Below are 22483 nucleotides of genomic sequence, written 5' to 3'. Positions count from 1 at the left end.
TTCTAATGTCATATTTTCGGGCTCACTAACTGGTGGTACAGTATCAGCGCCTGGGGCAGTTGGCAGGGCGGATAGAGTATTATGCTTCAGCATATAATCGATCGGAAGTCGAAAGGCTAGATGCTCGGGATGAAATGTAATGGGAGGAAGGTAATGTCGATGAATTGGTGTGTGGCAAGCGCAAGAAGTGTTGGTGCAGACCATACATTATCCCACTTTTCCTCTTGCTTCCTGCCCGATAATGCTTGGGGCCGATGTTTTACCCCCTTTCTCGGCCCCGAACATACAACGCCCGCTTAGAAGGCCGGGCGAGCAAGCCTTTATCTGAAGGCAATAAAAAATCACATAAAGCGAGATATAAGTGAGCATAAATATTCCTGCACGCGCACCAACACATGCCCACATCACCAATCCATACCCGTTCCGCTTAATGCCTGCTGGCCAATGCGGTACGGTTAAGTACAATGTGTCCATGTCAATGCGTGGGCCAACGTAATCGTGCTATACATGCTTTACGGGTTGGGAAAAGTGGCGTGAGAATATTCTGCTGCTGCTTTCCTTGAAAGTGGGACGTATAACTGCAACAACGAGAGTGCAATGCGCGTGTAAATCTAATCGATAGAAAATTCAATCTTGTGCACAGTGGGACGTTAATGTGTTTTTGCAAGGAATAGGTATCATCATTGTAGTCTATTCAACGGTTTACCATACAGAGAGTGAATTTTCCTAAGCAAATATACCTATTTGATTACTTACGCAGGTATACATAGTTAAAGTCTTTTTGTTTGAAGAATTAGCAGCGATCATGTAATCCTAAATCTCAGTCGTTGAGATGAGCATTAGTCGTTGAGGCACAAAGATGAGATGTCGAATGTGACCAATTTTCAATGAATGGCATAAAATTGAAAACCTAGTGATACTTATGGTGTTATTGCTCTACAATATGGCGAATCATTTACGATACTAATCTCAATCTTATTTAAATCCCTGAAATACTGCGAGCTGGAAAATTCTTTCGACCGAAAGTGTAGTTCGTATAAGCAATTTCTGCATTTTACTTTAGAAGGAAATTCTCTACGTTAACAGTCCTTGCAATAGCCTCAAGGATTTATTCTATTAGAGATAATAATACAAACATCACATTAAAATCCAAGAAACAATTATTGTACTAATTTTAAATTAAAATTATTTTCAGTTTCTAATAAATTAATCCTAGCTTAATCTAATCGGCTTGGCTATCGATACATATTTAATTCGCTACATTTAACAGAGAGGATCGCTCGACCAATTGATGAGTTCCATACGATATTTGAACCCACTAACAGCTATACCACTGGATCGACCGTTGGTTCCTATCCTTCCGACAGAAGAACTAACAAAAAGCAATCAGAGTATGAAGTAGGCCCAAATACACGCTTAGTGAGCCAGTGCAATCGACAAACGACAATATTCCCATCCACCACAACAAACTTGCACCACTGAGTGATGTCCCTGGGTGTACATCCTAGATTCTAGCACCGTGTGATGCAACTACAACCACTGCTTTCCCCGAGGGCGGATGTTTAAGGAGGAAAATATTGGAACAGCCCTCGCTCTTCGCTCACGTGTTGTTTTTCTTCCCCTTTCTATTTTCCAACTCTTTTACCCGGGCCTTCTTTTCGCGAACGGTAGAATCGACCGCTTCGGTTGGTTGGCTTTCGATTGCTTTTGACTCGAAGTGGGCAAACTTTCTTCCAGCAAGCACTTTGGCTGGGATGTTGCGCACCCGATAGCAGCACCCCAGTTCTTCACCAAGAAGCGCCCCGCGTGGCAGTGGGATGTTGGGGAAGTAAAAATAAATAAATTGTTTGATAGGCAATTACGGCCAACAAATGACCGGAAAGGGCGAGGGGAAGCGGGGGAGAAAGCGAGAAGATGCTCAACTTGTACGCTTGAAGAACGCTTCAAAGTTAAGCCTAATTTATTGGTGCATGCAAGTGAAGTCTATACTTGACAAACGTTGAGTCGTTACAAACCCTTCATTGCTCAGTACAGAGTGTGTTAAATCTTGTAGATGAAATTAGTTCCTGTAGGGAAGGATACAAAGAATTCATTTTACGCTAACTCACCCTCCTGCCCTCTCAATAATTATTTATTCTTTGCCTAAATGGTGTGGTGTGGAAGTCCATTTTTATCGCAATACGTTTCCTGTCACATCCTGGGAAACCTTAATTTTCTTGATTTTAATTACTTTTTTACTTACTGTTTGCTTATCGACCGTTTCATTCTCGTGGAATCGGTTGGTTTTATCTTGACCTTTTAACTACTTTCCACTCCCGGAAACGTTAAATGTACGGACTGTCAAAGCGAAAAAGCGCCGTTTTTTGGAAAAGCAGCTACCAGAACTTTTACCAGCAAGAAACAAAACTCAAATAACCCCTTTTCCGTCCCACAACTCTGACGTGAAGATAGTAGAAGCAGCAGAAGATTCGCTAGAATTGTTTGTGTTTGGGTGGAGAAACTTTTTCGGGGCTAGGCTGGAAGATAAAGTGTGCTCCAGAAACGATTCAACCGTGTACGATACACGGCAGAAGCAACAGCAAATCTGCCGACACAACTCAGTTTTCAGTTCCCTGGCTTCGCCTTTCAAAGTGACATCGCTTTGATGTTTGCCGTACGACGTGGTACATTAACCAATCCTTCCAATGTCTGCCTCGAGGACAACCGAATGTATTTAATTTTTTCCTGCAATTCAATGTATTTCACCATCGAACGACACGAACGGCCCAACTGTGTTGGGTTTTTACGCTTTAGTAGTCGATTACCGAAATTTACCTGGCAATAGTAACATACGACCATTTGCTGCGGAGGAGGTTTATGGTGACAGTTCTGTGTTGACATGACATGTAGTAATGTAATTACTGATTGAAAATGAACCTGCATTGCCCCGGACACTGTGGGCAGCCACAGCACAAGGATGCTTCGCCGAATGTGTGTTGGAATGTTACCGTGGAAGAAACTCGTCCCGATGTTGCTTCCTGCCCGGTGACTCAACGCTGGATTATGCAGATTCGATCCGATTCAATTCCCGGTACTGTCTTGCCCTGTGTTGCCCTATACACTGCGGGCGTACGATGTGCCAGACAGACAACACCGGTAACCATAATCCTGTTGCCATGCACCAAGCCCGGACAACTTTGTCAACCGCCATCGTCCGTCGTTTCAGAACTGCAAATGGATTTGGTGACTTTGCTGGGTATGCTTTGCCAAGCCGTGTGAGAGCTGATGCTTTCGTGACTTCTCTTTCTCGGTGACTGCAAACAACGTTTCTTCATTTGCGGTTTACCGTTGTGAATGCTCGGTCAAGCAAAGTTTGGTACGAATCGGGCTGCTTACCGAGTGCGGTATTATGTCGTGTATGTGAGTGTTCTGTTGATTTCAGAAGGAGTGTGAGATGCATTTAGAATGTCTCGGAGGTACAATTGGACAATTTGGTGTCCATTAAACAAATTCATGTTATAGTCATTCTTATTGAAATTGACACACATTGACATGGACAAAACATCTGGATCCAATTAATGATAGTACAGTAATCTTTAATCGCAAATAACCCCCAGTTTCTACCAAGGTACCAACGATATTGACAGCATTTTAACATTTCTGTATTATCAAATATATATTCATACAACTCTATGAAGTTAAGAACGTAAATAAGACCATACAGAATTGCAGAGTAGCACGTATTATTATACTCGTAACATGCTTACCATCTGAGATAAAGTGTAACGTCTTTGATATGAACTATTTCTATAAATAGTGTGTATATTATTTCATTCCTTTAAAAAGTTAGTTAAAGCATACCCAATATTGTGTTGTCTCCTTTCAAACAAGCTACCGATCTTGCTTCCGTAAGCCTTACCATACACTCACCGCACATGACGATGCATTTGTCAACGGTGGTGTTGAGCTGTCAGAATCAAACTCAAGCTCAAATGCCAATAGCATGCGCCGCAATCTATTCGACATCAAATTCAATTGAAGGGTGTGCTTTTGGAGAGAGAAAAAATAAGTACAGAACGGGTACCCTATCCCTGGGGAAGCACCATTACCTCTCTACACACGAGAAACGAATAGTGCCACACGTCGTTCGTCGCTAGATCGTTGAAATATCTTTCGTCTACCGCGTAGGAAAGGCAGTAGTAGTAAAACATGCTCTTGAAATTTCCACCGTTTCATCACCTTATCTCCCTCAGAGTGTGATGGCTAACTGTCTGTCAACGGCATACGCCCACATACGAACATTTTCGTATTGACGTACATGGAACTAGCGGTGTCTGCGTGAGAAAGAAAGCCTGCAGTAGCTTTTTAAGTGACACTGCTCGGCATACTGCGACCTCAATATGGGAATGGATCTGCATTGTAGTACAAATTGGATTATGTTCACGTACATACACACACAGGCATACCAACTCTTTCGCAGGATGTTATTCCCTCTTTTTGTCGCCATTATAGAAAGGTCATTGTTTCCCCCGGCACAAATGTGTTTGAAACGATCCCGCTGGCGATGTGCTGGACGAACCAACAGCCAACACCATACACAGATAGCATTTTTCTTTCTCATCAACTATTCGCCACTTGGACTGGGTAGCAAATGACCGACTATTGTGTTCTACATCGTCTCACTACTAGCCGGTGTACATGTCCAGCGTTTAGCCATCCCCACGTGGCTTCTGTTCAAAAGATGTCTGCGTTTGGAGCCGCCATCAATCGGGGAAGGGAGTGAATCCGGGACTATTGGGAATTCGTGTGAGCTCCGGTAAACCTTATTGCATCATCACCATCATCGCCATCATCGTCTCCATTGCGGATGACACCATTCTGCCCGCACTAGATTGTCAGAGAGAGTGCTCTGCGTTTGCTCGCGAAATGTATGACCTAAGCTGCGTAATCCATCCTTCGGGAATTGCACACGAACCCTCCGGAAGCAATTGTACCGGCGAGAGATATTCCTGGAAGAAAATGGCATCTATCTTTGCAACACCGCGCACGGAACACAATTATTCCCTTGTTGCGAACGACGCGGCAACGACGGTGGAATAAAAACATATCATTCGCCAAGCGATGCCACCGTCCGATCGGATTTCGGTTCACACTGGGTCCATTATGGCACTCTGCCGGACTCTGCTCATTCGCGGCGTACATCACCCAGGACACTAATGGACGGAAAGGCAAACACGACCACAGTGTCCTCGGCACAAGCATCGACGGTCGGTTGAGCTTGAAAGTGTACGGGAGAGCAACCCCCCCAAAAAAAGGCGTATCCTTCCATTTCTCTCCGTTCACGTCCACATCTCGGCGGTTCGGTATATTAGGAAACAATTGGATTAGTCCGGCGGTGATCTCGCCCCTTGGTTCCGGTTTGGAGCGAGCTGCTGCTTGACCGTTCCCGTCTATTGGTCTAGTCCGTCCACTGTGGTCACTGTTTATAGCGTGGTCTATTTGATTAGGGCGCTTTTTTTTCTACCGTCGACTGAGTCGAGTCTGCTTTGTGTCCGGATTGCAATCACGTGCGAATCCGTTGCCTCACATGGGTATTCATCTAATGTATCTGGTTTAACGATATCAAGTCTCGAAACCATGCTGCGTCGCTGCTCCGCCTAACGTCCCCGGTGCAAACGAATGGGAGCAGGGCGGTGGTTAACTAAGTTAAACTAGGGTTCAAACTTGACACAGGAATTGAGGTCAATTTGAGGGCTATCCATAAACATTTGGTCGAACTAAGATGAGAATTTTAGACACATATTTTATCAATACATTAAGCTTTCATGCTAGATACGGATGCTCACTCGTGTTATCTGCTTTCGAGTTGTCCAGAATATCTACTTTAAGTTGTTATTACAGTTTTTTTTCTAGTTTTTATTTATAAAATTATTTATAGCAAATGCATTTTTTGTGTGATTTATAACGTTTTATGGTTTCCCTAATCAAAAAGGTCGTATCAGACCTTCCTTCCGTTAATAAATACATAAATAAAAAAATTAATAAATGTGGAGCAGTGTCGTAGTACAGTCGTCTACTCGTACGACTTCAAAACATAGACGTTATGGATTCAAGTCCCATTTGCACCGTTCCCCCGTAGCAAGGACTGAGTTATCGGACTGCATACTACTAATATCATGTAGAGGCCGGCATGAAGTCGTTACTCTAGGCAGGAGAAACAATATATTATTGTTCCTGTAATGAGGGAATATAGTTTTCTTCTTCTTCTTCTTTGGCACAACAACCGCTGTCGGTCAAGGCCTGCCAGTACCCACTAATGAAGTGAGCTTGGCTTTCAGTGACTTATTGTTACCATAGCAGGATAGTCAGTCCTACGTATGGGGGCACGGTCTATTCGGGACTTGAACCCATGACGGGTATGTTGTTACGTCGTACGAGTTGACGACTGTACCACCAGACCGACCGACCGATATAGTTTTATATCTACTAAAGTTGCTAATAGTTCTACATTTCATATAATAATAATGTCTTTCCTTTCCCATGCTAGTATGATCCTCAACTAAAAACTAAACAACAATTTAGGATGATGACAAAGTCAATAAAATGTACATTGTTAGTGTTACATTACAAACAGGACGACACATACAAAGTTTAGTGTAGTGTGAGTCTACCACTGAACGGGCCGAACATTCCCCAAGAATCCCTATCGAGGCTAAGATAAAGATAAAAGGTCACTCTTTCGTTAAAGCCCACAACAAGACACAGATTTTTTAGCGTAATCAAATAACATAACTTCTTAAAGAACACTTGCAAGAGTTTGATGTTTTAATAGTTTTGGACGAAGGAAAGAGTTCTGTAATAATGTATACAAAAAATAGACTTTACACAAATAATGGCAATGATTGTTATTATTATTATTATTATTATTATAATTATTATTATTTTTATTATTATTATTATCTCCATTATTATTATTATTATTATTATTATTATTATTATTATTATTATTATTATTATTATTATTATTATTATTATTATTATTACTATTATTATTATTACTATTATTATTATTATTATTATTATTATTACTATTATTATTATTATTATTATTATTATTATTATTATTATTATTATTATGATTATTATTATTAATATTATCATTAATACCATTATTATTATGATTATTATTATTATTATTATTATTACCATTATTATAATTTTTATTTTTATTTTTATTAACGGAAAACATCAAAAAAAAGTTCGAAAATGCTTTTAATGAATATGTCTCAATGTGATTAATGGGCGCTCTAATGGTTGAATATGCATTTTATTGGCGTAAAATGAAATGGTTTCCTTGAATGATCTCTGCCAACCGTTCACATCAAAATTAAACCTTATCTAAATTAAAGTAGTTTATATTGATTTACTAATTAAAGTGTTTTACTTATGTTTGTATTAGCTATGTTTGCTATAGTTTCAAACATCCTTTTTATTTAGACTATTGTACTAAATTTGATATAATGATTGTTTAATTCACAAGAAGCAAACTGTCTTATTGTTTTTTTTTTGTATATTTTGTTGTTATAATAATTCAATCAATCAAACTTTAAACTATTTAAGAACATAAAATATACCCCATATTGTTGTCACTTAACCCTCCTCAAAATGCCAAATTCACCGAAATGCACATCCGTCATCAGCTCAATCGCGGCTCTTAATTTTATATTCGCGTGTCACCGTCATGTCGGGCTCTGGCACACGTCACCGTCAGCACGGGTTTCTGTCTAAAGCGTTCCTTCGAGATTTCAAATTCTCACCATCGCCGAGAGGAGCCGACGAAACGACGGCGTTTCTAAATCGTTTCGACAATTTAGCCTTTTTTATTGCCATCGCTCACTGTCACATTAACACGCAGGAGCAGGTCCGGGAGTTCGCACGTCCACCGTCACTCACTCAGTGCCGTGTGTGACACCCCTGCTGCCAATTGACAACGGGTAGCCATAAAGGTGGCCAGAACCATTTGATATGGCACGTCTACCCCCATCGGCGGTCGCGATTTCCTCCCCCTCCGTTTCTAGCGATCACAGCTAGTAGTGGAACAAAATGGAGACGCCTGGTTGCCACTTGCCGGCGGTACGGGAAAACGCGCGCGCGAGAAGCACACACTACAATTGCGGACCAGTTCCGAGGCAGCCAGGCGAATAATACAATTGAGCCAAAGCAGGGCGAACCGTGGCGAGTTTCATTCAGTACACATACGTCCCTACTACTACTACTACCATTGTTTGTGAGTCTCGAAAGGGTAGTTACAGCACGCGAATTCGCGCGTTTCCACGCCAGTCCAATCACCTTCTCCCAGCTCGGGACGTTGCTTGTACTGCCTCGGGAAGGATTTCGATACTTTATTTCTCCGCTCCACACAAGATATTGAAAATTCACAATTTACCAATTCTCGTTCAATCGGAAAAATCATTCAACAATAAATATAAGCGAACGCAACCGATTTTCGGCACAGAGCGCAAGAGTGTGGTAATAAATGGTACGTCAACATAGTGAGATAGAACGAAAAGGAAAGAGTGAACGAGAGCGAGAAAACAACATTTGTTACACGTGTCCGTGATTTACGCTACTCGTCTAACGTTGAATGTAAGTCATCTCCGGGAGCGAGTATCCTTCTGTTTTGCGGCAAGGCTTTCGTTCATGTGCTGTTGCTCACGGAGATCGTTCATTTGCTTCCTTTCTCGCCTTTACTTCTGTCTGAGTGGCAAAAACAAAACATCGAAAAATCGCACTTTCCAGTACACTTACCGTCAGTACTTCCTATTAATAGCTTGATGCAATATTCAATCGAGACAAACCAAACGGTCCAGCCAATGCTGTAGCTACGAAAGCGAACGAGATAGAGATAAAAAATATATATCAACCTTCCATACATAGCGGCCGCGTGCTCACATGAAAACAGTTTGATGTGGAATTGCATTGTTAGAGCTGTTGTGGGAGGTACAATAAAATTTCCAACAACAATAAGTTCTCGCAGAACCACCACCACCACAACAACAACAACCACAGCTACCAAAAATCCTCGAAACCCTCCCATTCCAATCATGTTTTGCCACGACCGAATAGCAAATGTTCTTCCTACTACACTGAATCCCCGGTCCATACCAACAAATTCCCACACCACATGCCATGCCGGAACGATGCCGCACCAAAGTCCTGTGACGATGTGGACCAATCCATATATTTTCGCATCATTAAACGCTCATAATAAAATTTCGAATAAAGAAAGCGTACGAAAGACAGCGGTGGATGAAAGTGGACAAACCTCGGTGGACCCTTTTTGGGTTGCTGCTACCAACTCGTTGTTGGTAGGTGAATTTTTATATTTTGGTCGTTATTTTATGGAAAGGGATGGGGTCTGCTTCTGCTTGGGGCAACAAATGGCCAAGAGTGGAGCTGCGTATCTGGTGGCACAGGGAGTACTCGGAGGGCAATTTTTCTCCAATATTCGGACTGTCGGTATTATTTCAGGCGAGCTTCGTTATGTTTTTATGATCAACCCCTTTGGTCATCGATTTTTTGCATCGTTCCTAGTACGTTGTCCCCGGATTAAAATAACTCCATCCAGTATCATCGATTATTGTATTTTCGGATCAGGATTGTCACCACAAAAGATACGGAAATAAAATCATACAAATCGGTTATGTTTTATGCCACCGCATTCCTGTGTACAGCTAAATGCTATGAACGTATATGAAGTAAAGCTTCTAGCTTTATAATGGGTTATAATTTAGTTTTCATTCGTTCGGTGCCTTCCTAATAAATTCTAATAATCCTTCACATCCGACCATACTGGACAACAACTGAGCCGGCAATCATCAGCGAGAAAAGCCTCACCAAATGCCACACAATAACCCCCAAACTCACACAACACAGAGGCTCACTTTGGGAAGTTCAAATCGAGAGGCGAGAGAAAAGTTGCGGGAAAGTCATCCTCAGAGAAAACAAAAAGTGAGGTGGACGGGGTTTAGGGCTCCGTAAGCAAAAGCAAGGCACGAAAGTTTATGAAATTTTATGGAATGTCATCAAAAATTACTATCCAACGGGGAACAGAAAGGATCGTTCGTTTGTATCCCGCGTGTGTAAGTGTGGGTTTTTTTCGTATCTTTACCTTTCGTTTCATGTACCCTTCCTCCAACGTAGTCCTCCCAAGTAAAGTTTATGTTACTTTATCTTCCCTGCACTGCCAAAACGCCAGTTATGTCGAACTCGTCTTTTTCCGTCCCAGTCCTTTGCCCCACTTTTCTTCCGTATCTCTTCTGCACGGACCGTTGACAGGATTGATACTGCCGAATAACGAGCGGAATAAGAAACTGACCTGGCTTGAATTTTTCGGTGAAAGTTATGACACCTTTTTCACATAGAAAAGCTAGGAAAACGAAAGGATGGAGAAAATGGACTAGATATTAAACTAGATTCAAACTGGACAAGAAAAAAGCGAATGAAGAAATAACATTACCCGGCGCATATGTCTGTGTATGTGGGTATCAGTGCGAAAGAAGTAGGGGATAATGAGGCAATTTTGTCTAGCTAAGGATTTCATGACAGATCCAGCATGATTTGCAACGTCTGTGAAATGTTTGCATCGTGAACGATGAAATAATTATCATATGGGGAACAAATAATAAATAAGAGCTAGCAGATAGATTGACCAGATATTTCGCACAGTTGCTCTACCGCTGTACCTAGTCAGAACATTGTCAAAAGAATTTATCCATATTGCCCTGTGCTCCCATTATTTCAAGACAGTTCTACATAACATTGTTCGCTATAGTCAACACTCCCAAGCAACCAACCCAAATCATCGTCCGTCGTCAAGGTCGTTTGACAGTATATTATTTCAAACTGTCAAACAACCCAAGGGACACAAACCACACGTCGTATCCTTTCGCAAACAGGGACAAAATCCTTTCTGCGTGTCGAACATTGGAAACAAAAGTTAAATTACAGCACGCTTGTTAAGAATGAAAATGGAAATTAATTCATGATGTGTGCACACCCCGGTTTCTCCCCCGTCTGAGGTTAGTGTCAAATGCCAAGAGAGAGAGAGAGAGAGAGAGAGAGAGAGAGAGAGAGAGAGAGAGAGAGAGAGAGAGAGAGAGAGAGAGAGAGAGAAAGAGAGCATACCTCATTTCACACAAGTCATTGCACTTCCCGGGGGTAAAGTGGGTGGTTTCACGTGTGCCACCAGTGTGCCACACTTACGAAGATAGACGCAATGGGACCGTGTGGGGTCGTCCGGCAACTTGCCACACCGGTACGATGAAGGTTGACAAAACTCACAGTTCTAATGAAACGACGAACTCGGGGGTGTAACTTCTCCTCCATTGGTCTCTCTGCACCATCAAACGGGTCGCACAAGTGTGGGAATGAATTTTAACCCGGAAGCAGACCGTAGTCAGAAATGGGCTTTTGTGACGGGCGGCATACAACAATCAAAAGAGCATACAACCGGCCCTCCCGATCCAGGCCATCGGATGGGTCGTCTGGTGCCATTGTGTCAGCAACGGAAGCGACAAAATGGTACGAGCTGGTGTTGTGGTCTACACACGCCGGAACGTCCTCCACTCGAAAGTACCCAAATGCTGGCGAATAGTTTTCGGAAGAGCTTTGGTTCGTTCTTTCACACCCTCGGTCACAGGCATGGGTGGGTCACCCTTTTACTAGATGCCAATAATATGCAAATCATTTGAAGTTTGTTACTTGCCCGACCTTTTCTCCTCTGTCTCTCGCATACACACTCGCTTGGGAAGCTGGAATTGCTGGAGTTCCATGTACAGCAGAGACGATGCCCCACCACACTCATATAATTACGCCGAAGAGAATGAATTTGAATATTGGCATTTGGTACTACCACCGTACATACATGAGCCTCGACCACTCGACAAATGACCACGACAAATAATGAAATAACATCATGTGCACCCACCATCACCGTCAGCACGGCTTGTGCAGCTTCCGGGCGAGGTTATGCTGGAAAATTTCCTCCCTTTTTGTTGTTATTGCTTCGTTTCTGTTTCTGTAATACTTGCTCTCTCCCTCTCTTGTTTGAATCATACTAACCGTGTTCCGTTATTTTGCATCTCTTTTCCCAAAAACACCAATAGATCTAACGGACAGCATACGGGCCCGAATGCAAATCACTCGTGGCACAGTTGGTTGCGGAGCAGTCTGAACTCGATCAGCCGGCAGCAGCAGCAGCACATCGCCGATCGGACAGGTGATAACGTGCGAGGCGACAATGGGGACGGCCATGGCGATGGGATCGCACCAGAGGATGGTACCGACAGTGCCGGTGGCCCCCTGCCCCGGTTCGGTAGTCGATGGGACGAGTGCAGCGTGCTGGAGGAGGCACCCACCGATATCACCACCGTGGACGAGTATGGAAAATTCGATTTCCAGGTAAGTCGAAGCCGAAGAGCGCTGGGGATTCTCACAATCTGGGTGACTCATACATAATCCGAAATCGTACACGTTTGCCCTCACGTTTCTGCAGTAAAACTTACTCCACCACCACCAAACCGGGCCCAAGTGTGTGGATGAGAGCTAAGGGAAGATGATTGGAAATTGTCCTTTAATCACTTCGATTTCTTATTAGCACGCTCAACACCCTCTGCCGTCCGCCTTGTTAGCATTTCCGCCTCGAGGCACCGACTCCGTGCGAGCTCAAACTTATCTGAGTATGCAAATTGTTGAGTGGCTGACAAAAATGAGCCGCATGTGAGTGCGAGGAAAATATTCATGTATGCGCATAATATTCATAGCTCTATCTCCATTCGGTTGGGTAGGCCGAAGAAGTGTGGCTACGGTTGGGAGTGAAGTATGGATAGCGTCACACGAATCATCCATTCTAGAGCGGGTGAGCGCTTGATGCTGGAAAGATTAGGGTGCACAAGCGATCGGTTTGAGAGTGTTATCTCCTTCCTTTTTTTCGCGCCTTTAATGCAAGTTTTTGGGTATGTTTTAAGGCTGTCAGCGAGGTAGAATAGGAGTGAACGCAAGATTTAGTTTCCACAACAAGTCCAAGAAAACCGTAAGGAAAGTTTCCGTAAGGGAATTGTTTTCCGATCATTGTTGTCATTCACCCTCGGGTGGATACTTAAAGAGATAGAAAAGAAGGGATAGAATGAACAAAATGTCTCAATTGGAAACTTTCAGCATGTTTGGCATTATGCAAAACCAAATTACTAATCACTGTTGGCCACAGAATCATCTCATTAAATTAATCTAGAACCACAAACAAGTTTGTTACATCTTCTTACCTGATGAGCGCACTCAAAGCATACCTTTCATATGAATCAGCAGTGTGCGTTTAAATTATATATGATTAATATACACACATATAGCACTATTTTACATAGAAAACATAATATTGTGCAAATAGAACAAGTCCTCAATGTTACTTTCTTCACATTTCTACCTATAACTTACATCAGTAAAGGAATAACTCGCTGATGTGAATGCGATTGATGTAGCATCCCTTCAATAAATGTCATTGCTGTATGGAAAATACAGTTGAGCACTCTTATCGAACTGCCCGAGCAAACTAGTGACCGCAACATTGCGCCCATTACTAAACGGATGACCGAACAAACCATTCCGTTGAACCCTTGGAAATTCCGACGGGACCGCTCTGACCGGCCGGTCACGAGCGTTGATTTTTACCCCTTTTGTTACCCACGGCAGAATGTTGTAAGCTAGGAGTTTCTACTGACAACACATTACGCTTTTAGCAATGGACCACAGTTCGTACCGTCGGAGGGACACGCACCGACCTGATTCCGCGAGCCGAGCGAGGTTTAAACATTCCCACGACCGCAACCGTTGTAGTCGTTGAGTTGGTTTGTGGTTTGACTGTGTGCGAATAATGTAAAGTACTACTTATTAAGGACTAACAACGACAGTACATACAGCTATTTTTGTTATGTTCAAGACCATCGTAGTCGGTTTGCGGCGAAGACGAGCAAATTATGAAATATGTGGGCACGCGTTTGTTGTAAAGAAGATTCACCTTTTCGGAGAGTTTTTATACACAATTGCAAATGAAAACAATACCACCACTCTTTTAACAGTGCAGTTGCTCAATAGAATGAGTTTTGTTCTTATAATCTTTTTCATAAGAATAGTAATATATTTATTTCCGATCGATGCATGGTTTCTTTAATAAAGTTTGTTTGACAAACCTTCCTATCTGCTACATGAGGCATTTACAAAAGGCATGCCAATATCATGCTTTGCGGGCATCATTATCGTGCGTACAGTCATCAACTCGAACGAACTCAATAACATGTCCATCGTGGGTTCAAACCTCGTTACAATCGTCGCCCTCAGAAAGGATTTGACCTATCCGGCTGCGTGTTACTAAGGCGTTATCCATCAATTACGTTACGCAAACATTTCGAAATGTTACCACCTCCCTTCCCACCAGTGGCGGATCTAACGGTAGGCGGACTAGGTGGTCGCCTGGGGCCCCGTCGATTTTGGGGCCCCGTAGATCGCCATTCTATAGTATGCCGTATGGATAGAGAATTAGCGGCCAGGGCCCCCGGAAGGATGGCCGTTGGGCCCCGAGGCTGGCGAATCATTTGCACCCCCCCACCCCCCGTCAGCAAAAAAAAATTAGAACCTGTTGACTGATGATCGAAGGGGACCCCGATGGCATTTCAAGTTTACTATACTGTTCAAGTTCAATATCCCATCAGCAAGTATAGTGCCGCTAATACCCCCACCCCCCTCCCGCCCCAAGAACATTTACCATTTACAGGGGGCCTCAACTCGTCTTTCCGCCTGGGGCCCCCGACACCCTTAATCCGCCACTGCTTCCCACGCTAGTGTAACAAACTGTAACGTTCGAAGAAACATCTGTAATAAATAAATAAGCATCGATCATCACGACCAATGTTTGGCGTAAGTTAATCTATATGCAGTTGCTAATGTAGAGGCAAGGAACGTAAATAGTTTGTTATCATTACATTGATTTTTTATCTAAACTCTGTTGCAATGCATATAATTTAAACCCGGACATGATGCCCGTGTTTTTCAACTATATTCGTGACGTACGAATAAAAACGTGTTAAATTATTAAGCCGGTCTCGTAGTACAGTCGTCAACTCGTACGACTTAACAACATGCCCGTCATGGGTTCAAGCCCCAAATGGACCGTGCCGCCATACGTAGGACTGACTATCCTTCTATGGGGAGATCAATAAGTCACTGAAAGCCAAAACCCACAAGTAGTGTGGTACAGGCAGGCCTTGACCGGCAACGGTTGTTGAGCCAAAAGAAGAAGAAGAAGAAGAAATTATTAACTTCAAGTTTCGTTTTGTGCACGCTCTAGCTCTTTTTTAAGGAAGGCGTTCAATTAGCTTCATTCACTTATAATAAAATTACATAATAAAATATCAAAATGTCAAATATCGCATGAAGCATGTTTTTAAAATCTCTCAAACCTACTGCAGCGATATTCTGCAATCAAATGTCGCCGTTTAGCATTATGTTCTGCATTTCATTTTACAGCTCTACGCACGCGTTTTACGGTTTTGCTCAGTTCTATAATCGCCTCACCCGACGACTCGTTCCTTCTCGCACTCCCAAATCATGATAATGTGCGCCACTGCCGTTTAGTTATTTATTAATGTACCAGCTATGTTGCGGTGCTCGACACATAAATCAGCGAACCAGTGGAATTGGAATGCAAATGACTGACATCGTTTTGCCACCTTGATTGACTGGCTGTACTGTATCGTGTAATTGCTTCTGTCTTTCGTTTTTGTTTTACACTAAAGCTTCATCCTACACACAGTTCTCCATTCGAGATCGAGATGAGCACGCCAAACGTGCACCACTGCGTATACGGTGATTGAAGCTCTCACTACGATGGGCACACGTTCGGTCGCGTCCAAATAATGACACGATCAGCACGCGGAGTGAGGGAACACGGCATGCCGGTGATACTTAGCGCGCACCCAATTTCGATTGCTCGCTAATTGCTAGCACAGCTCAAGTGTTATTACATCGGTAAATCATGAATCCAACCCCCACTGCGGTGGTGAAGACAGCAGAAGGCGGCGTTAGTCGATCGTAAAATGGGTTAAACGTTTTGCGACCGTTTAACTGCCAATTTGCAATCGTCGGCAGGCTCGTCAACGGTTTAAACCGTTTGATGGGAATTAGATGTGGTTCTGAAACCGTTTCGGTGCCATTTGACATGCAGAGCGTGTTAATGTATTTGAATCAGGGTTAGAAGATTACAGGATACATAATTAGTAGTAGCTCATACATTCTTCCTCTTTAAATATAGGCTAATATAAATTACAATGTAAGCAATATAAGCTTGTAAACTTCATGTTTCATTTAAATCCTCTCTTCCACAGCCGGAATGGATGAAAACCAAGGAATACTGGGATAAAGATTTCGAAACGCGCTATGAAAAGCTGCAAAAGGATCTGAAAAGGCCACCCCTAAAGGTAAGAAGAGTGACACTTCTATCTAACACATGTTGCTGATAATTTATACAATTTAATGATCCAACTTGTCCTGATTAACAGCATTTTCACACTTTCCTCATTGAATTTCATTTTCCCTATCTCTCTCTCTCTTTCTTCTTATCGCAAAGATTGTGGTGGTTCCGCATTCGCACAATGATCCTGGATGGCTGAAAACCTTCGTCAACTACTTCCAGTCAGATTCGCGCCAAATTCTGAACCTGGCCGTCACGAAAATGCCCGAGTACGGCAACATGTCGTTCATCTGGAGTGAAATCAGCTTCCTGCAGCTGTGGTGGGATCAGGCCCATCCGACGAAACAACGGGTAGGTGTTGCAGTGGGTGGCATGGGTGGGGAATTTCTTTTTGGTGGCTTTGGTCCAGCTCTGTATTGAGGATTGTTGTTATTATCAGAGTGGTTATGATAGTATTTCACAATTTGATAACAAAGGAGAGAATAGATTGTAGACCAAAACCAGAACATATTTACTTGCTCGTATCGCATCGTAATTGAAATGAACTTTAAGTTGCATTGGTTTAGACGTGTTTGATAGATTTAAAATAGCGTTCTTTGGATTGAGATTGAATTTGTATGAGCATGTTTTACTATTTCTGTGAAATACAAAATAATGTTCAGTCAAAAGTATAATGTGCTTCACTAATAACGAGAATGGCGTTTGTGTCCTTCCACTAATATGGAGCCAAAAATCCTTCTGCGGATGTTCGTTGTCATCTGATTGATTCTGTGATTGTTTAGGAATGCTCCTAGTGCTAAAATAGTCATTTTATAAAAAAAAAGATCCATCGAAGTCGCTTTTGCAATATTGGCTCCCAGGCCAATGGAAATGCTATCTCCCCTCTAACAAGAACTGACTAATCGGCCATGCAGTAGTAAAACAATTCTAGAAAACCTAAATAAAGCCACATCGGTTGTTATGCCAAACGACGAACAAGCGTTTGAATTTAACAGTCATTACCATTTTGTTTTACTCAGACCAACCCAAAGCATGTTTTCAGAACTGCTGCGATGTAAAGGGCAAATGGAATTTCTAGCTAACGAACCGAATTTTATGCTTACAGCTAAATATTATTCTCGTGCGGCTTTTCCGTGTAAAGTATTCATACAGAAAAAGCAGCGAAAAAGATTTATAATTCCGCACAAACTGGTTAAAATCGTTTTATTATTAAACGGAAATCACTCAAATGTAGGCAGCCTATCAAACATATCCACTTCGAGGAAGAAAAAAAAAACATATTTATAAACCCTATGTTACAATCACTCATACAATACAACACGGACGTGTCATTTCACTTGCAGATACTAAAGAAATTGGTACAATCTGGCCGATTGGAAATTACTACCGGAGGCTGGGTGATGACGGACGAAGCGAACGCTCATCTGTACGCAATGGTTGATCAGCTAATTGAAGGTAAGTTGCATCATCAAACTCAAATGCTATTCGCTTACGAATTCAAACGCTCTAATACACTTCCCCTACTTCCAGGACACCAGTGGGTAAAGGCGAACCTAAACATAACGCCCAAGACGGGCTGGAGTATTGATCCGTTCGGGCATGGCAGTACGGTGCCGTATTTGCTTGCTGCTTCCGGTTTCAAGGGCACGATCATTCAGCGCATCCACTACGCCTGGAAGCAGTGGTTTGCCCGCCACCGGTACGGAGATTTTCTCTGGACGCCGTACTGGAAAAATCCATCGGACGGTGGCGCCAGTCAGGCGCGCGCTCACAGCATGCTAACGCACAACATGCCGTTCGACATCTATTCGATCAAGCACTCGTGCGGTCCGCATCCATTCATCTGTCTGAACTTTGATTTCCGGAAGATCCCGGGCGAGTACACCGAGTACTCGATCAAGGCGCAGTTCATCACGCCGGAAAACATCGAAGCCAAGGCGGACCTGCTGATGGAGCAGTACTCCCGCACGGCCTCGTTGTTCCCGCACAACGTGGCACTCATCCCGGTCGGGGACGATTTCCGCTACAACAAGGAGAAAGAAATGGAGCAGCAGTACACGAACTACAAGAAGCTGATCGACTACATCAACGAGCATCGGTCGAAGTACAACGCTGAGATCAGCTTCGGCACGCCGGTGGACTATTTTAACGCGATCCGCGAACGGTACGATCGGTTCCCGACGCTCAAGGGCGACTTCTTCGTGTACGCAGACATCTTCAACGAGGGCCGGCCGGCGTACTGGTCCGGTTACTTCACCACCCGCCCGTACTACAAGATACTGAGCCGCGAGCTCGAGCACAACCTGCGCAGCCTTGAGATACTGTTCACGATCGCGTTCAACCGGGCGCGGCAGACCGGCAGCTCGAACGCGTTCAAAATTTACGAAAAGAACTACGAAAAGATGATACTGGCGCGGCGCAATCTGGGGCTGTTTCAGCATCATGACGCCATCACCGGCACCTCGAAAGCGAACGTGATGCGCGACTACGCGCTGCGCCTGTTCGAGAGCATCCAGGACACTGTGAAGCTGCAGGAGAAAACGATCGAGCTGCTGGTGCAGCGGAAACCGCACGACCAGCAGCAGCACGGCTTCCTAATCGGCGAGCTCGAGCGGGACAACTTTGGCAAGCTGCCGCGCAAAACGCCCATCATCGTGACGGAGGGCCGCAGCACGGACTTTATCGTGTACAATGCGCTCGCCCAGGAGCGACTAGAAGTCGTCACGATACGCACGCTGACGCCGCGCGTCAAGATACTGGACGCGGCTGGCAAAGCGATCGACATCCAGATCAACCCGGTGTGGAACATTACTGAGACGTCGTACACGTCGCGCAAGATCGTCCCCTCGGACAAGGAGTACGAGGTGATGTTTGTGGCCCGGCTGGCGCCGCTCTCGCTCACCACCTACACGGCGGCGTACGACGAGGACGGCTACCAGGGCAAGATGGCCACGCTGTACTGTACGGAGTGTCAGGACGAGAAGACGAAAGCGTTCGAGGTGCGCACCAAGCAGCCGGGCGACATCCAGCTGGAGAACTACAAGATGCGGCTGCTGTTCGACGAGCAGAGCGGCTTCCTCAAATCGGTCACAAAGAAGCACATGGGCAAGCAGATCCAGTGCGCGATCAAGTTCGCCGCGTACAAGAGCGCCCAGTTCCATTCCGGCGCGTACCTGTTCAAGACCGATCCGGAGCAGCGCAACTCGGAAAAGGACGTGCTGGAGCAGTACAGCGACATGACGATCCTGATCACGTCCGGCCCGCTGGCCAGCGATGTGACCGCCATTTACGGGCCGTTCCTAGCGCACACGGTGCGCATCTACAACTCAAACAGCGTGCTGGATAGCGCGATCTACATCGAGAACGATATCGACTTCGAGGCACCGCCGAAGAACCGCGAGACGGAGCTGTTTATGCGCTTCGTGACCGACATCGAGAATGGCGCTAGCGAAAACCCGGAGTTTTACTCCGACCTGAACGGCTTCCAGTACCAAAAGCGCGTCAAGGTGTCGGCTATCGGGGTGGAGGGTAACTACTTCCCGATCACGTCCGGCGCCTTCATCCAGGACGATCGGATGCGGCTGACATTGCTGACGACGCACGCCCAGGGTGCGGCAAGCCTCGAGCCGGGCCAGCTGGAGGTAATGCTCGACCGGCGCACGTTGTACGACGATTACCGCGGCATGGGCGAAGGTGTGATCGATAGCCGGCTAACGCGTCACCGGTTTTGGCTGACGCTAGAAACGATCGACGCACAGCAGCCACCGAACGTGGAACCAGCCGCACCGAATGGGCAGGAGGAACAGGAGCCGCAACAGCAGCACCAGCAGAAGGAAAGCAGCACCACTACCTCCGACCCGTACCAGCTGCCCAGCATCTTTGCCAATGCGCTAGCGAACGGGCTCAACTATCCGGCCAACCTGTTCATCGTCGAGCGGTACGACGAGAGCAATCAGCTCGAGCTGAACCGAGCGGTGCGCCTTCTGCGCGTCCAGTTTCCTTGCGATCTGCACGTGCTGAATCTGCGCACGCTCACCGAAAACAATCTGCCCCTGTTTCCCTCCAGCTCGGCGCTGCTCGTACTGCAGCGGCAAGGGTACAGCTGTCGGATAGGCGGCGAGGAGATGATCGGTTACTTCTGCGGTAACGGCAGTAGCAGCAGCAGTAGTAGTGGTAGCAGCAGCACTAGCAATCCTGCCAACAATGCTGTCATCGATGGCGGCGGCGGTGGAGAAAGAGAAGGAGGTGGTGGAGATAATGAGATCAATCAGCATCATCCGACGGAGCCACGGGAGCTGCAACTGTTCCGGCGGTTACGAATCGACGCGATCCAGGCGACCTCACTGACCGGGCTGCATCCGGGCGAACGGCTCGCCTCCTTCACCGACATCTATCTCGAGCCGATGGCACTCAAGACATACAATCTGACCTTTGCAAAGTAAAACCCACATTGCACTGACGAACCCCCCCTCCCGCAGATAGGAGGGGGGATGAGTTCCAAAGGGCAGCATCGCGTAAAAGCTGACGCGCGCATTCCAAGCATTCCACAGTCGAAAGGGAGAGTATCCTCAACGGAAAATGGAAGATGGTAGCAGCCGGCGAAAGGGATGAAGAAATAATCCTCTTCGGGCATCTCTAGGACATAAAACAAGAGAAAACTCCTCAGCGTGTGTGTGTGTGTGTTTGTATTCAATTAGTCAACAATTAGGAGAAACGGTTGGCCACAGACACAAGCGCCAAGACGTTAGACCACACATGACCACAGTAAATATCACTAAACGAATGGAATCTCACAAACAACAATGGATGGATAAAAAGCTCTCTTAACTTCGTTCTCTGTCCATCTTTACACAAAATCTTTCTTCTCTCTCTCTCTTTCTCTCACTCTCTCTCTCTCTCTCTCTCTCTCTCGCTCTCTCTCTCTCTCTCTCTCTCTCTCTCTTTGTCCCTTCCAAACTCGTAATGCAGTTTACGAGAATAGTTAATTTTAATGGAATATTTTTAACGATCTGTTCGGGTGCGTTCGTGTGCATGTGTATGTGTTTGGACAAACCCGGAAGCGTATCCTGTTGGCAGGATACTAAACTAATGTAGCAACGCATACAAGCACATACGAAACGAAACCATCATCATTCGTTCTGTCCTTTTACTCCCCATTTAACAAGCGAAAAGACAAACGCGCCTGTTGGACACATACACACAGAGAAACTGGAACTATACTTTCCATCCATAAGAAAAACATGACGCTAGTGTAATTTAACGTTAGGATAGTGTGTAATCGACAAGGGTTCACACCAAACCAAGGACCCGGATTGAATCCCGGATGAGCGAATGGATGGATGGATGGATGGTTGGATGGATAGTTGGATGGATATGCAGGGCAATTAAAGAAAACACAGATAAAACTAGGCATGTTATTAAAATGATAAAGCAAACCACAACACTAATTTAATAGCACGTGGTAGTTCACACACACAGAGAAAGACACACTCACACAACTAAATACACTTAGTGAATAAAAAAACACTACCGACAAGTGGGATAACTTACACAACTAGCGCGTGGGAAAGAATTTAGGAAGTGTAAAACAGTAGCTTAAGAAATAAGTAAATGATTGTGCAGTGACAGGAGGCAAATGCATGGTGCAGAAAGTAGGTGAACATGACAAAAGTATTGTAAAAGAAATGAAAAAACACGTGTGAGTGTGTGTGTGTGTGCAGATGTGTACTGTTAGACATACTGGACTTAGCGAAAAACGAATGGAACGAACTTATACAATTATATAGCAAACAAACAAAATGGCCCAAATATGCAATGGGCCCGGAGGGTGCTGTTGTAGATTATATTTATGTATTTTACTACCTAGTTACGTCCACATACTTGTCATGACTGTTCCGTTCTTTTTCCGGCGAATGATTAACAACACGCTTTAACTGCCTTGATTGAAAAATATTATTTTGGGATGTACAACACACGCTTGTTCGA

General features: G+C 44.5%; 1 protein-coding gene across 4 annotated transcripts in view; it reads left to right on the top strand.

Annotated features, from left to right (window-relative positions):
- The window catches only part of LOC121587950 (alpha-mannosidase 2-like), a 94281-nt gene extending 72995 nt beyond the window's left edge, over positions 1-21286 (top strand). For all 4 annotated transcript variants that reach the window (XM_041905344.1, XM_041905345.1, XM_041905347.1 and 1 more), the window contains 5 exons: positions 12147-12441; positions 16413-16505; positions 16655-16849; positions 17842-17953; positions 18029-21286. In XM_041905344.1, coding sequence (XP_041761278.1) covers positions 12147-12441; positions 16413-16505; positions 16655-16849; positions 17842-17953; positions 18029-20940 — 3607 coding nt within the window. In that variant the 3' untranslated portion in view covers positions 20941-21286. The remainder of the gene's footprint in view (positions 1-12146; positions 12442-16412; positions 16506-16654; positions 16850-17841; positions 17954-18028) is intronic.
- Positions 21287-22483: the final 1197 nt, after the last annotated feature.

This window comes from Anopheles merus, chromosome 2R (genome assembly GCF_017562075.2).
Source record: "Anopheles merus strain MAF chromosome 2R, AmerM5.1, whole genome shotgun sequence".
In the NCBI taxonomy this organism is placed as follows: domain Eukaryota; kingdom Metazoa; phylum Arthropoda; class Insecta; order Diptera; family Culicidae; genus Anopheles; species Anopheles merus.
The sequence above is the reverse complement of the archived record's forward strand: the minus strand, read 5'-3'. Positions and strand labels throughout refer to the sequence as shown.